Genomic DNA, 15,568 nt, shown 5'->3' with positions numbered 1-15,568 from the left:
GCTTGAAGCAGTCTGCTGTGACATAGGTAACTTTAGAAACTCAGCCAAACATTCATTATGGCATAAAATAGCCTTTGTAGAAGTGTCAATGAAGAACTTTATTAAAATAACAAGGCAGATGCTCATTTTCTTTTTCTGACCTGCACTATATAGCCGATCACTCAAAGGAATTCAATAGACGTTTATTTTAACATGACAGCTGCATTTTAAATTTAGAAATTGGGGGATTTATAAAACTTCAGATCATGACAGTTAGACAGACCTTAATCTGCCCTTAAATTATGTTTCCTTATGCTCCATTAATTCATGACTCCTGCCTTGTGGATATGGCCATTTGCTGAATCAAAATGGGCTTCCTTTGAACTCAACAGCAAATTCTAATCACTTGCTGAGTTCTCTCTTGTGTGAATCATGTTCCACACTCTTTGTCCTCTCCAGCAAAAGTTGAATCTGTGAAGAGAGGCACTTGTGCACCTAAGTTCCACCTGTTTTTTTTTTAATTTGTGGAGTTTGATAAATCTGGCCCTTGGTCTCTAGAATTGCAAATGACTGAAAGTAACTTGCATGGAGCTAAAGTAAAAGGGTCAGGACTTTGACCTTATTAAGTTAACACTGAACCAACCGTCTAATGGAGATAATGAATAATTTGTCAAGAAAATGACTTTCTATTTCTTGAATGTTGAGAGAATTGGAAGAACTTGATTTTCTAGTAAAAATAATCAATGCAGTCTGAGACATCAATATATTGTATCAGTACTGCATAAAGATAAGGATCACATTTATTCCTGAAATCGATTTTTCAGTCAAGGGCATTACAAAAAGTAAACCAAGTACTAGAGCATATTTTTAGAGTGGCAGAATTGAAACGTAGAAATATTATTCTAAACTTGCATCAAGCCTTAGTTAGGCCAAACCTGCAGTGATGTGAATAGTTCTGCTGGCTGTATTCTGTTTGCCATAATATCAAAAGGCAGCAGAGGCACTGAGATGATGCAAGAAAAATACAGGAAAGATGCTAGTACACCAAGGTCAAACTTATCAAAAAAGGATGAACAGCTACATCCCTCTTCTCTTGCCAAGGGAAGCCTGAGAAGTGATCTAATAGAGGTCATTAATACTTTGAAAGGTTTCCATTGAATAGACATAGAGAGACTGTTGCGACTTCCAGAGACAAGCAGAAGTAGAAGACACTGTTATGGACCAGGCCAACCCCCTTCAAATATATCAAGGAGATAACCTAGACCCTAACTTTTTCTTACTTAAAGGCAAGTGCAAGGTGCTGTGTTCCAGATGTAGTTTGATTGGTTATACTGCTCAGCTTTAAGCAAAACACTTTATTTTTACTCTAAAGTTAAAATATAAATAAAATGAAGAATTGGTCTAACTTCATCTTAATTGGAAAACTTTATGAAAATAATAGATTATTTAATTACTAAACAGCAACTTTTCCAATATAGTAACATCCCATCAAAACAGCCTCGGCAAAGGCAAATTCAGTAAAATAGATTCTCTCAGATCCAATGTTCCTCCATTCCAGGAGGAAATAACACCAAAAGAACATTCTGACAGAGAGAGAATTCAAGCTTTTAGCTGTAACTGAGAGAGATATATGGCAATTTCCAAAACCCTAACAACTACTGAAAGCTAAACTAAAGCCCTGGTTCTATGGGAGCCTGACTCCACCCATTCATGCTGCTTCTATTGTTCCAACTTTTAATTGAAATGGAAGCATGTTGTGAAACTTGAAAGGGTTCAGAAAAGATTTACAAGAATGTTGTCAGTGTTGGAGGGTTTGAGCTATAGGGAGAAGCTGAATAGGCTGGGGCTATTTTCCGTGGAGCGTCGGAGGCTTAGGGATGACTATACAGAGGTTTACAAAATCACAAGGGACATGGGAAGGGTAAATAGACAATATCTTTTCCCAGGGGTGGGCAAGTCCAAAACTAGAGGGCATAGGTTTAAAGTGAGAGGGGAAAGATCTAAAAGGGATCTACAGGCTTTTTTGTATGCAGAGGGTGGTGCGTGAATGGAACGAGCTGCCAAAGGAAGTGGTAGAGGCTGGTACAATTACAACATTTAAGAGGCACCTGGATGGGTACATGGATGGGAAGCATTTAGAGGGATATGGGCCAAATGCTGGCAAATGGGACTAGATTAATTTAGGATATCTGGTTGGCATGGTGAGTTGGACTGAAGGATCTGTTTCCATGCTGTACATCTCTATGACTCCAGTACTCTAAATAAAAACCCCAAGTCCTAACAAGCTGTTTACTGTATTGGCTTTGAACAGACTGTTCAGCATGTCTGTCTCAACCTGTCTTTATAATAAAAAGGTCAAAATACACCTCTTAAAGCCATTGTATTCTCATAGCACCAATAAATGAATCAAATAGGGAATTTAGAAGCAATCACTCTACCCAGAGTTTTGAGATGTAAAACTTGGTACTGAGTAGCTGAGGTAAAAAATGTGTATGTAATTAAGGGAAGGGTTGGAAAGCATAGGTGGGAGAAAGGAATGAGGAAGGATAGGAGAAGGCTGCAATGGAGCATAGATTGGTTGGACTCAGCTCAGAATGCAGAATCTTTTTTAGTATATTGTAACATAAAAGTTCTACTCTTTTCATTTAGCTTCAAATAATTTGATTACGTCTTGAAATATTATCAAATAACAAGGATCATGAGCAATCATGAAACTTCAGTTTTAACATTCTCCAAAAGCAACTATGACCATGGCTTCCAAACCAATAAGATGATGTAATTGATCATAATGATTGCGTGCAACCAACTAAATGCAGGCAGTTAAATAAGGATTCTTGTGATGCAGTGGTAGTGTCCCTACCTTTGAGCCAACACTCTGTATAACTCTCTCCACAAAATATGATGGCTTGGGTGGTTAATGAACACAATTGTTATAGAAACATGGAAAATAGGAACAGAAGTAGGTAATTTGGCCTGTTGAGCCTACTCCACTCTATTATGATCATGGCTGATCATCTAACTCATTAGCCTGTTCCTGCTTTTCCCCAATACCCTTTGATTTCTTTAGCTCCATGTGCTATATCCAACTCCCTGAAATCATGTTTTGGCCTCAGTTGCTTTTTGTGGTAGTGAATTCCACATCTCATTGCTCCCTGGGTGAAGAAGTTTCTCCTCATCTCAGCCCCTGGTTCTGGACTCTGCTGTTTTCAGAGACATCTTTCTGCATCTGCCTTGTCTATTCCTGTTAGAATTTTATACATTTCTATGAAATCCACCCCCCCCACCCCATTCTTCTGAATTCCAGTAAATATAATCGTAACTGATTCCACCTCTCCTCATTTGCCAGTTCTTCCATCTCAGGAATCAGTCTGATTTTGTATATTTTGGCATATGTACTGAAGTTTGTTTTAAATAGATATGACACAAAACCATTTACACAAGTACTTTATCCAATTATGGTAATTTTTCTTAACAATATTACCGTTGATCATTAGATAATTAGTGGATGCTGAATGGTCTTTAACTATCTCTTGCAGACAAAGTTAACTTTTATTGAAACTGACATTTAACTGCTGAATACAAAGTCATGGACAAAATTTTCATTCCCATTCGGTGGTGAGAATGGAGGGGGGTGTGTGTGTGTGTGTGTGTGTGTGTGTATTTTAATATGTCTCTACCACTTTGTGTCAAGATTAGGGCTAGAAAGGCTACTCACCTGCAACTACTAGCTTCCAATTAATTGAGTAAAAAAAAAATTAAGACAAATCATCAGGGAAAAACAGGAACTTTCTGTCCAAGTTGCGGGACCCCGCAATGCCTAGAACTGGCCAGCTTCTGAGAGAGTAGCCTCCCAAACTAAGAATACCAGTGGTGCAGTGAGGTTCAGAGGGCCTGCCCACTGACCTGGATAGGCCACCCTTCTACAGTGGTGCTGTATCATGATAGGAGCTCACTCTCTTCAAGATCGACTGCTTCCCTGAAGGCTGCTCCTCTGGGTTGTCACAGACCACAACAGTGCATTTTCACCTTCCAATGACTGCAGTGTTTTGCATTTGTTTTAATGATCTCTTTATTTTAGTAGCTGTTAAAGAATTGATTAATGCAAATTTAGGGAGGCAACAGCCTAATGCTATTATCCAAGTAATGTTCTGTGGACCTGGGTTCGAATCTCACCACAGCAGATCTGGAAAATCTGGAATTAAAAGTCTCATGATGAGCCTGAATCTGTGGTCCATTGTTGGAAAAACCTATCTGGTTCCCTAATGTCATTTAGGGAAGGAAACTGCCATCCTTAACTTGTCTGGCCGACATGTGACTCCGGACCCACAGCAATGTGGTTGAATCTTTACAGCCGTCTGAACAATTAGGAATGTGCAATAAATGCAAATCTAGCCAGTGATGCCCTCATCCTGTGAATGAATTTTGAAAAAATTTCCTAGGAAAATGATGATGCAACATGGGCCAGCAGAGAAGGAATTTCTCTGAATACGTGACCAGCAAGTCAAGTTTTGATAGCAGAGTTTTAGAACCTGATATGGAAATACCCAGCGTTAACACTTTTTAACCTCAATGAATACAAATTTCTCAAAATAGTATTTTGTAAAAGAAACTATCTTTCTACACATATGTTTTTTTTTAAAAATGTCTTAATACTCTTGGACTTTGTCACCAAGACTGAAACCATTTGATCAACTGCCTCTGCCCCTTCCCTCCCACCAGCCTATTTGAATACGTTTCTTCTAAAGTTCCCTCATGCTATTTCCCTAACAGTGCCATTTGTTCCTGATTTCTCTCCTATCTCCCCTCATGATCTATCAAACTCAGCTTGCCCATGCAAATTTCTCTTACTCCCTTGAACATGTTCCCATACAACTGCTGAACAGTTTTCCCTCCTTTCCTAATATCCCTTGATATTGTTAATCTCTGTTTAGGTGCTATATGTCCTCCTTTTAAGTCTGTCATAATTACACTCACCACCCCCCTCCAAAAAAAATCCCTTGAATCCTCCGTTCTTGCAAACTACTACCACATCTTTAACCTCCCTTTGCCCTCCAACGTCCTTGAATGTGTTGTCACCTTCAAAACACACATCTATCCTTCTTGGAGCACCATGATTAAATCCATTCAATCAGGTTTCTGTCCCTGCTATAGTGCTGAAGTGACTGTTACCAAAGTCACAAATGAAGTTCTGATGTGACTGTGATAAAGGTAAACTATTTGTCTTTGTCCTTCTTGATCTGTCAACAGTCTTTGATATGGTTGACCATATCATTCTGTTTCAAAGCCTCTTCACTGTTGTGCAGCCTTGGTAGAACTAGTCCGGTTTCATTTGGATGTCAAAGATCAATTCTGAGCCCACAACTATTTCTTATCGATATGCTGCCAGTTGGCAACATCTTCTGAAAGTGCAGTGTCAGTTTCTGCCTGTACACTGTGATCAGTGTGATTACTGGGGAGGTGACGTAGTGGTATTATCGCAGGACTGTTAATCCAGAGACCCAGAAAATATTCTGGGGACCTGGGTTCAAATCCCAGATGGTGGAATTTGAATTCAATAAATACCTGGAATTAAGAATCTAATGATGACCGTGAATCCATTGTAGATTGTTGGAAAAACCCATGTGGTTCACTAATGTCTTTGTATTAATGCCATCCTTACCTGGTCTGGCCTACATGTGACTCCAGACTCATAGCAATGTGGTTGACTCTTAACTGCCCTCTGGGCAATTAGGGATGGGCAATTAATGCCTAGCCAGCGATGCCCTCACTCTGTGAATTAATAAAGAAAAAAAAAGCTGAAAAACAATTGATTCCAGACTGAAATCTGGCTTGATAAATCATTTAACAGGGAATAAAACAATTTGATCTTTTACAGAAACACAGACATGCAATGCTGCAGAGTTGGTTTTCACAATAAACAGGGGTTTATTAGACAAACAAAATGAAGATAATATAGAATAACGTAAGTTATTTACAAGTAATACAATTTGAAAAGCTTGAAAGTGCAGTAAAATTTGAATGCTTCATCTATCCCGGTAGCATCCCTTTCTGGCATTCAAACATCAGAGTGAAAATTCCCTTCTCTATCACACCTATAGCTTTGACATAAATGTTGCTTTCAATTCCTGATCTTGAGAGTCTGATAGGCTCTTCCTTGAGTATTCACACAATTGAGTATAGAAAGTAACTATTCCCACCTTTTTTGAACTAAATCCTTGCTCAAGGAGAATATGTTTCATGCATCCAGCTTCAAGCTAGCTCAAAATCCAAATCCTAAAATTAAAAACAAAACATCACAGCTGACATAACTTATTTCTACTTTACATTGCCTGTCTCCCTCCTCCACGTATGACAAATTATGGGCCAGATTGTCATACCTTCATTTATGTTTGAATGGAGTCAGAGGAGTGAATGTGAGAAATTTGGGCTGGAAACAACTGTAAAGGGAATTACAATGAAATGCACACAAAGTTAGCTAAAAGAGACTGGGTGGATAAATTAACATAAGCAAGCAGTGGCTGGCTTTTAAGGAGGTAATTCATGACTCTCAGCAAAAATATATCCCAGTATGGAGGAGAGATTCTAAGAGAGGGATAAACCACCAGTGGGTAAGAAGGTAAGAAGAGTAGTAAGTTGACAGAAAAGGCATATAAGAAGGCAAGAGTCAGTGATAGCCCTGAAGACTGGAATAAATTTAGAATCCAGCAAAGGAGAACTAAAGGAAGACCAAAAAGATAAGAGCAAGAGAGAAAATACGAGGACAAAGTAGTGAGGAATATAAAAATTGACAATAAGAACTTCTTTAAATATATAAAAAAGAAGAGAGAGGTCAAGGTGAACATTGGCCCCTGAAAATGAATCCTGAAAATGAATTTGGGGAGATAGTTATGAGGAACGAGAAAATGGCAGGGAAGTTAAATGGATAGCTTACATCACTCTTTATGGTATAGAGTACTTCAAATATCCCATTAATACTAAATAATATGGGGGAGAAATTAAATACTGTCACCAACACTAGATAAACCAATGGTGTTAAAGGCAGATAAGCCCCCAGAGCTGAAAGAAGTAGCTACATAGACATTGGTTGAAATTTTCCAAAAGCCCTTAGACTCTGGAGAAGTACTGGTAGATGGAAAACTGCCAATGTGAAATCCATATACAAAAAGGGAAGGAGGCAAAAAGCGGATTACTATGGACCAATTAGTCTAATATCTGTTGTTGGAAAATATTGGAACAAATTATTAAGGAAGTAATAGCAGAACATTTTGAAAATCATAATCTAATCAAAGAGTCACATGGCTTCATGGAAGGGAAATCATAGGGGAGTTTTTTGAGTAAGTCTCAACCAGAGTGGATAGAGGGGAACCAGTAGATGTGTTGTATTTCTGAAAGGAATTTGCCAAAGTAATTTACAAAAGGTTAAGTCATAAGAGTCCGCGGTGTTGGAGGTACTATTTGGCATGGATATAGAATTGGCTAATGGACAGGAAACAGCGAGTGGGGATAAGATGTTCTTTTTCATATCGGTAATCTGTAACCAGTGCTGTTTCACAGGGATTAGTGCTGGGACTGCAACTGTTGGTAATGTATATTAATGACTTAGAGGAAGAAAGCAAATGTTATATAGCCAAATTTGTAGTTAACTCAATATTAGATGGCAAAGCAAATTGTGAGAGGGATTCAAACAGTTTATAGAGAGATAGGGAGTGATGGCCCAGTGGTATTGACTGTTAATTGGCTTGACTATTAATCCAGAAACTTGGCTAATGTTCTGGGGTCCCGGGTTCGAATCCTGCCATGGCAGATGGTGAAATTTGAGTTAAATTAAAAAGAAATCTGGAATTAAGAATTTACTGATGATCATGAAACCATTGTTGATTGTTGGAAAAGTCTATCTGACTCACTAATGCTCTTCAGAGGAGAAAATCTGCCATCATTGCCTGGTCTGGCCTACGTACAATTTCGGACCCACAGCAATGTGGTTAACTCTCAGTTGCCCTCTGAAATGGCCTAGCAAACCACTCAGTTGTATCAATTGTTACAAGGCCTCAACAAAGAAAGGAAACTGGATGGACCATCTAGCATCAACCTAGGCACTGGAAAAGACCACATTGGAAACAACCCTGCTGACTCTGCAAAGTTCTCCTTACTAACATATAGGGGCTAGTGTCAAAGTTGGGAGAGCTGTCTCACAGACTAATCAAGCACCAACCTGACATAGTCATACTTACTGAATCCTACCTGACACAAAATATCCTCATTCCTGGATATGTCTTGTCCCATCAGCAGGACAGACCCAACAGAGGTGATGACACAGTGGTATGCAGTCAGGAAGGGGTTTCTCTCAGACCCCTCAACATTGACTTTGGACCCCATGAAGTCTCAGATTAAACATGGGTAAGGAAACCTCCTGCTGCTTATCACATAATGTCCTCCCTCAGCTGCTGAATCAGTGCCCTTCATGTTGAGTAACACTTGAAGGAAACACTGAGAGTGGCAAGGATGCAAAATATACTCTTGGTGGGGTATTTTAATGTCCAGACACAGAGTGGCTCGGCAGCAGTACTACTGATCGAGCTGGTCAGGTCCTAAAGGACATAGCTGCTAGACTGGATCTGTGGCTGGTAGTGAGGGAATCAACAAGAGGGAAAAACATATTTGACCTCATCCTTATCAATCTGTTGGCTGCAGATGCATCTGTCCATGACAGTATCAGTAACAGTGATCATCGTGAAGTCCTTGTGGAGATAAAGTTCTGTTTTTGCATTGAGAATACTTTCCATCGTGTTGTGGGGCACTATCGCTGTGCTAAATGGGACAAACTTTGAAAAGATTTAGCAACTCAAAACTAGGCATCCATAAGTGCTGTAGGCCATCAACAGCAGCAGAATTGTGCTCTAACACAATCTGCAACCTCATGGTCCGGCATAGCCCCCACTCAACCATTACCATCAATCCAGGGGATCAACCCTGGTTCAATGGGAAGTGCAGGAGGGCATGCCAGGAGCAGCACCAGGCATACCTAAAAATGAGGTGTCAACCTTTTGAAACTACCAAATGCGTGTCAAATAACAGAAGTGGCAAGTAATAGACACAGCTTAGAGGTCCCACAACCAATGGATCAGATCTAAACTCTGCAGTTGGGAATGGTGGTGAACAATTAAATAATTTACTGGAAGAAATGGCTCCACAAATATCTCCAACCTCACTGATGGAAGAGCTCAATACACAAATGCAAAAGATTAAGCTGAAGCAATCACAGCAATCTTCAACCAGAAGCAATGAGTGGATGATTTATCTCAGCCTCCCTTCATTATGGACACCAGTCTTGAGTCAATTTGATTCATTCAGTTGGAGTCATCTCAGCTCCAGGACATCTCTGCAGGAGTTCCTCAGGGTAGTGTCCTTGGCCAAAACACCTTCAACTGCTTCATCAATGACCTTCCCTCCATCATAAGGTCAGAAGTGGGGATGTTCACTGATGATTGCACAATGTTCAGCATCTTTTGGCAGATATGTTTAAAAAGTTTAATATGGTTTCTAAAGGCAGATATGTTTAAAATTTCCAGTATTTGCTGTTCTTCAGTTTTATGTTTAAAAGGTATTTGGATGGTGTATGATAAAGGTATTTAATTATGGTATGTTTTCAATGCAGTGATTGATAATAAGGCTCCGATTTTAAGTGGTAAGCAATGATTAAATTGACCAGCGCTAGGTAGGTGTTCAGACGCATCAAAGGCCTTTCTCTAGAGGATAAAGTCCAATGCTAGATTCCAGTAATGTATGCAAGTGACATTATGGTTTGATTTTCTGATCGATTTAATGACCTTTCATCTGCTACACCTTTAACACTCACTAGTTTGGTGCACACAAAGCACAGAACTGAAATGTCAAATAATAATAATGGCAAGCCTTTAACATGCTAATGAAATTAAAAAAAAATCAGGCATTCACCAATCCTTTAAAAAAACCTGTTCCTGTTGCATTCTCATCAAATACAGTCAGTGAAATACATATTGGCAGTCATAGCCCTTCTCCGCAGGTTAAAATACAACAAGATGGTACTCCCAGAAGGGAAAATGGATCTTTAATCAGGAACATTAGCAACTTGTGATATTCACCACAAAGATGAAAATCTGCCCCTATAAGGTAGTGAATTAAAATGTTCCCCTGTTTCTTGCCAAATCATTTATAATTGGTTCTTTTTGTTGCAGGCTGACCAACTTATGTTTGCTTTGCATTTTGTACGTGGAATGCATCCAGACCTCTTCCAAGAAAATGTAAGAAATGAAACTGATCATTTTTATTGCACATGTCTACTTAAGTGCCATTCCTATTGGTCAAGCAGTCCTTGCAGTGATCAAGGCATTTTCTTAGATCAGAAATTTCAGCATTGTATACTGACAGTTGACGCACTGTACCTAAGCAATGTTTATTTCACTGTTCTTTCACCAAACCCTACAATGTATTTCTCTTTATTGTACATCTAATTTCTTCTTAGTAGTTGTTTTGGACAAACTTCAGTGGCCACCTCTGTTAATGCATTCCATATTTTAAGAACCTGTTATATGATAAAGGACTTCAAATTTCTTCTTCGAACACTATTAAATTTATGCCCTCAGTTACCTAATCACCATCTAATCCTTTTGCCCCCACTGACCCGTTTCAACTCTTTCAAAGTTTTGTATGTATTAATCAGATGACTCCTTTATCTTTTCTGCTCGACTGTTTGAGCTTTGTTATTTAAGTCTCACATCATAGCAATGGTATGTCTTCCAGCATTATAATGAATCTTTGTTGAATCTTTCCAATATGGGTTGTCTAAATTATATTTAAATTACCACTATTTGTAATAGGCAACCACTGGCTGTATGAATCATTCATGTGGCATCTGTTTTGGACTTTAAAAAGAGGTTCTCTGGAATGGAAAGGTCTGGTGATTGGTGTCCTATTGTGACTTATTTAGTGTTCACATAAAAGATTCAGAAAAAGAAATTTTGATTCTTTTTGCATATTTTCAAAGTCGTCTTTGGATATCTGCCTTCAAACTATTTTATTTGCCATTTTTGACAATTAATCCTTAATTCTATAGACCAATGTTGGTAAATTATTCTCCAAAGTGTGACAAGTATCTATGTTGTAGCCCAATATTAAGCAGCCAATTGGACCACTTGGTTCTTTATGATAAATATTGTGTAATGTGTAGGTAAATACTTTGGCAATCACTCTGTAACAAACAATAATACAATTTTAAAAAAAACAAAGAATTGCAGATGCTAGGACTCAGAAGCGAAAACAGAAAATGCTGGGAAGACTCAGCAGGTCTGGTAGCATCTGTAGAGAGAGAGCAGAATTAAACATTTCGAGTCCAGTGACCCTTCTTCAGAACTGATTTTAGCTAGAAAAAAAAGGTTGGTTTGCATGCTAAGAAAGGGGTTGGGGAGAGGAGTAAACATTAGGTGGAAATGAAGCCCGGAGAGAGAGAACAGTTAGACAGACAAAGGAATGGATAAAGGTCAGCCTGGAGGAATCAATAGCTGCTAACTGGTACCATTTGTAGCTGACAATGGCATGGTTTTGGTAGCAGCCCATGTGAATACATGGCCTAACGTGTGGGGTTTGGGGTAAGGATAAGGAAAAAGGTACTCAGGCCCTAAAATTGTTGTACTCGAGATTGAGTCTTGAAGACTGCAGAAATCCCCAAATGGTAAAGGAGAAGCTGTTCTTTCAGCTTGCGCTGAGCTGTGTTGGAGCACTGCAGCAAGCCTGAGACAGATGCTGGCCAAGAAATATGGTGGTGTGTTGAAGTGGCAGTCAAGATGAAGCTCAGGGTCATTTTTGCCAACTGAACAGAGATATACTGCGAAGCGGTTTTGTCTACTCAATGTCGAGGTGACCAAGTTGTGAGCAGTGGATACAGTAGTCCAAATTGAGTGAAGTATAGGTAAATCGCTGTTTCACCTGAAACGTGTTTATGGGCCCTTGGATAGTGAGGAAGGAGGAAGTAAACAGCCAGGTGTTACACCTTCTACGATTGCAAGAGAAGGTGCCGTGAGGCTGTTGGGGGTTGGGGTGTTGGGCATGGGGAGGAGTGGACCATGGTGTCCCAGATGGAAGGGTCCCTGCAGAACGCTGACAATGGAGGGGAGGGGAATATGTGTCTGAAATTGGTGGAAGTGGTGGATAATGATCCTTGAGATCTGGATGCTAATGGAGTGGTAAGTGAGGACCCGGGGAATCCTACTGCTGTTGTGGGAGGGAAGAGAAGGGGTGAGGGCCAAAGTGCGGGACGTGGATCAAGCAAGGCTGAGGGCCCTGTCAACTATGCTGCTGGGGAATCTTCGGTTGAGGAAGAAGGTAGACATTTCAGAGGCCCCTTTGTAGAAGCTGGCATCATCAGAACAACTGCGACGGTGATGGAGAAACTGAGGGAATGGAATAGAGTCTTTACAGGAAGCAGGGTGTGAGGATGTATAGTCAGGGTGACTGTGGGATTCGGCTGGTTTGTAGTGAATATTGGTGTCCAGCCTATCGCTAGAAATGAAAACAGAAATGTTAAGGAAGGGAAGTGAGGAATCAGAAATAGACCAGGTGGAGGTGCGGGTGGGGTAGAAACTGGAATTGAAATTGATAAACCTTTCCAATTTCGGATGAGAGAGGGAAGCAGCACCAATGATGCCATTGATGTACTGGAAGAAGAGTTGTGGGTGGGGACCAAAATAGGACTGGGGCAAGGGATACTTTACAAAGAGACAGGCATAACTCGGGCCCATGCAGGTACGCATGGCCACTCCTTTGACCTGAAGAAAGTGAGAGGAGTTGAAAGAGAAATTGTACAGAGTGAGGACGAGCTCAGTCAGGCAGAAGGGAGTGGTGGTGGGATGATGGTTCAGACCTTGTTTCCAGGAAGAAGCGGAGAGCCCTGAGAGCATCCTGATGAGGAATGGATGTGTAAAGGGATTGCACGTCCATAGTAAAGAGGAGATGGCTCGAGCCTGCAAACTGGTAATTCTTAAACTGACATGAAGTGTCAGAAGAATCGCTGATGTAAGTGGGAAGGGACTGGACAAGGGGAGAAAAAGATCGTGTTGTGGTAGAAAGCGATGAGTTCTGTGGGGTAGGAGCAGGCAGAAGCAATAATTCTGCCCAGGCAGTCCTATTTGTGGATTTTACCATCAAAGTATATCAAAAACAAGTAATGTTTCCAATTTTGCCAAGCTAAAGATAAGATGGGAAAAGTTATAGTTCAGCACCTTCTCTCTTTAAAAATACAAAGTAAAAGTAAAGTAAAAATGTAGCCTATAATGTTGTATACTTAAACACTTCTCCTTTTTTTAAGGAATGGGATGCATTTACTGGTTTGATTGTCGGAGATATGCTTCGAAAATCCGTAAGTCTTGATTAAACTACTGATTCCTTTGTTCTTATTTTTGAATTTATTAGAGTGAGTAGTTACTCTCCGTGAGATATTCGTGGAGTCTGCCAATAGAGAGCATCAGCCAACCATCTAAAATGTCAGTGAAAGCCCCTGTCCACTTTGGGACTTAGTCTTATTAATGTAGGCCTGTTTGACTATATGTAGAAAACTAGTAACGGGAGGTATTTATTTGACTGTGGAGCACTGAAACATTAGGTGCACATGCAAGTTCCATCCAGCAAGCCTTAAATAGCACTGGCACCCCACTGGTGTTAAAGAGCACAATGTGTGCCACCTGGGCTGCCTATCCCAAAGACAATGGAAAATTAGCAATGGCAGAATGAGATACTAAGCTCTTTGCCGTGATATCTTGGTCATTGTGTGGAAATCTCCCCAGTTCACTCTAATCAAAATCAATTTCTGATTCCTCATTATCCAAAATTACATCGAGGAAGCCTCTGTGCAGTCAATAGTTTCATGTGGTGTATGTAATAGTATTTGAAAGCTGGACTGAGAGAGCAATATGGAAGACTTGTAAAATGTAATTACCATTGAGTTCAAACAACAATACTATTGCATCAACTGATATTCATGTTGTAGATATACAAAGCTGTTTGTAAACGCAAAGTATTGTAGATACTAGAGATATGTAATAACAGTAAGTACAAGAGAAGTGCAGCAGATCTGGCAACATCTGTGGAGAGAGAAACAAAGTTAGCATTCTGAGTCCATTAACACCAATCATTAATCCCTATTTTCAATTATGTATCTCCTCTACTTTTATTACCATACTATTTACCTTTTACTCGGCGCACCCATCTGTTCTAGTCGTTCCCCCTCACCTACTGTCAGCAGCATGCAAACTCTATTTTCCAGCCCTCTTCAATTCCGAAGAAAAGTTATACTGAACTTGAAATGTTAACTGTTTCCTTCTGTAACAGTGCTGCCAGACTAGTTGTATTTCACCAGTACATTCTGCTTTTATTTGTAACTGATGAATCCCTTCAACCAAAAATGGGTCTTCATATTGTCACCAGTAAAATGCTGGCATGTTAAAAAGTCATACACCTGACCATGTTCATTTGTTCATTTAGGAGTGAAAATGGTCCTTCAGAAACCATACTTTTTCATCAACACGTTCTATGCAAAACTAGATATATTTTCCTTAATAAAAAACCTACCTCCCATATTATCACATATGATAGAGCTGAGGCCAAGCATAATTGTCGGGTGAATTGAGGTAAGGAGGATTGGGACGATTGCCCCTGGAGGTGTGGATGGAAAACTGTTCTCATTTTAACCATAAATTCTTCCCTTATTTGTCTATATTTCACTTTATGTTCTTGTTTATAAATAAATACAAGATGTTTGAAAAATTTGGCAAGCATGGGAGTTAGTTGAAGCAAGATGTTTTCTCTGCTTTGTAGGCTAACTGGATGGGAAATGTAAAACGTGCACTTCAATGCCATCATTGGCACGAGGTTGTAGTAACAGTGTGACATATTTACAAAGATGATTATAAATATGAAGATTGGAATTTCTAATAAGAATAAATGATAAAATGTGATTTAGAAATGCTAATAAGAAGTGCACTTTTATTGTGCAAAGTGCATGCACACTTTAGAATTTTTGATATGTTTTGATATGTAGTAGCATTCAAGTTGTTATGCTTAAAAGATTGATTCAGAAAATCTGTTGAGTTACAGTTCCATCTTGATTAGCAAGATGTTCCTACAGCAGACCTTTGCCATTAAGCCTGCTGTAATTTACTGGGTAAATGGCAGAGTGATATTAGGATTCAGACTCTGGAAATGTGGGATGCATTTGCAGTTGTGGTAAACTATGGGATTATTTGGTACACAGATGTCCCATTCTCTCCTTTCTACCTTCTTAAGCTGCATCTTGAGGCCCAGGGTTGATCCAGAAACCTGTTTCAAAAATGTTTTAAAATAAGAAATCATGATATGATAAATAATATATTCTGAAAAATGTAGATAAGCAGAAAGACCTTGCACAAATCCTTTAAAGATGGCAGACTGACTGAAAAGCTTTATACATGGAGGCATAGAATACAAAAACTATGATAATACCAGAACTTTATAAATAAGTGTTTAGGTCTCAACTGGATTATTTTGGATCAGAGATAGTAGGAACTGCAGATGCTGGAGAATC

At 39.5% G+C, this 15,568-nt stretch overlaps 1 protein-coding gene across 1 annotated transcript in view; it reads left to right on the top strand.

The window, feature by feature from the left end:
- The window catches only part of LOC109928522 (cytoplasmic dynein 2 heavy chain 1), a 534,366-nt gene that overhangs the window by 332,048 nt on the left and 186,750 nt on the right, over nt 1-15,568 (top strand). The window contains exons 72-73 of the mRNA XM_048597671.1: nt 10,194-10,259; nt 13,319-13,369. Of these exons, the coding sequence (XP_048453628.1) occupies nt 10,194-10,259; nt 13,319-13,369 (117 nt within the window). The remainder of the gene's footprint in view (nt 1-10,193; nt 10,260-13,318; nt 13,370-15,568) is intronic.

This window comes from Rhincodon typus, chromosome 6 (genome assembly GCF_021869965.1).
Source record: "Rhincodon typus isolate 14 chromosome 6, sRhiTyp1.1, whole genome shotgun sequence".
In the NCBI taxonomy this organism is placed as follows: Eukaryota; Metazoa; Chordata; class Chondrichthyes; order Orectolobiformes; family Rhincodontidae; genus Rhincodon; species Rhincodon typus.
Note: the sequence above shows the minus strand (reverse complement) of the source record. Positions and strands in the feature narration are given on the sequence as shown.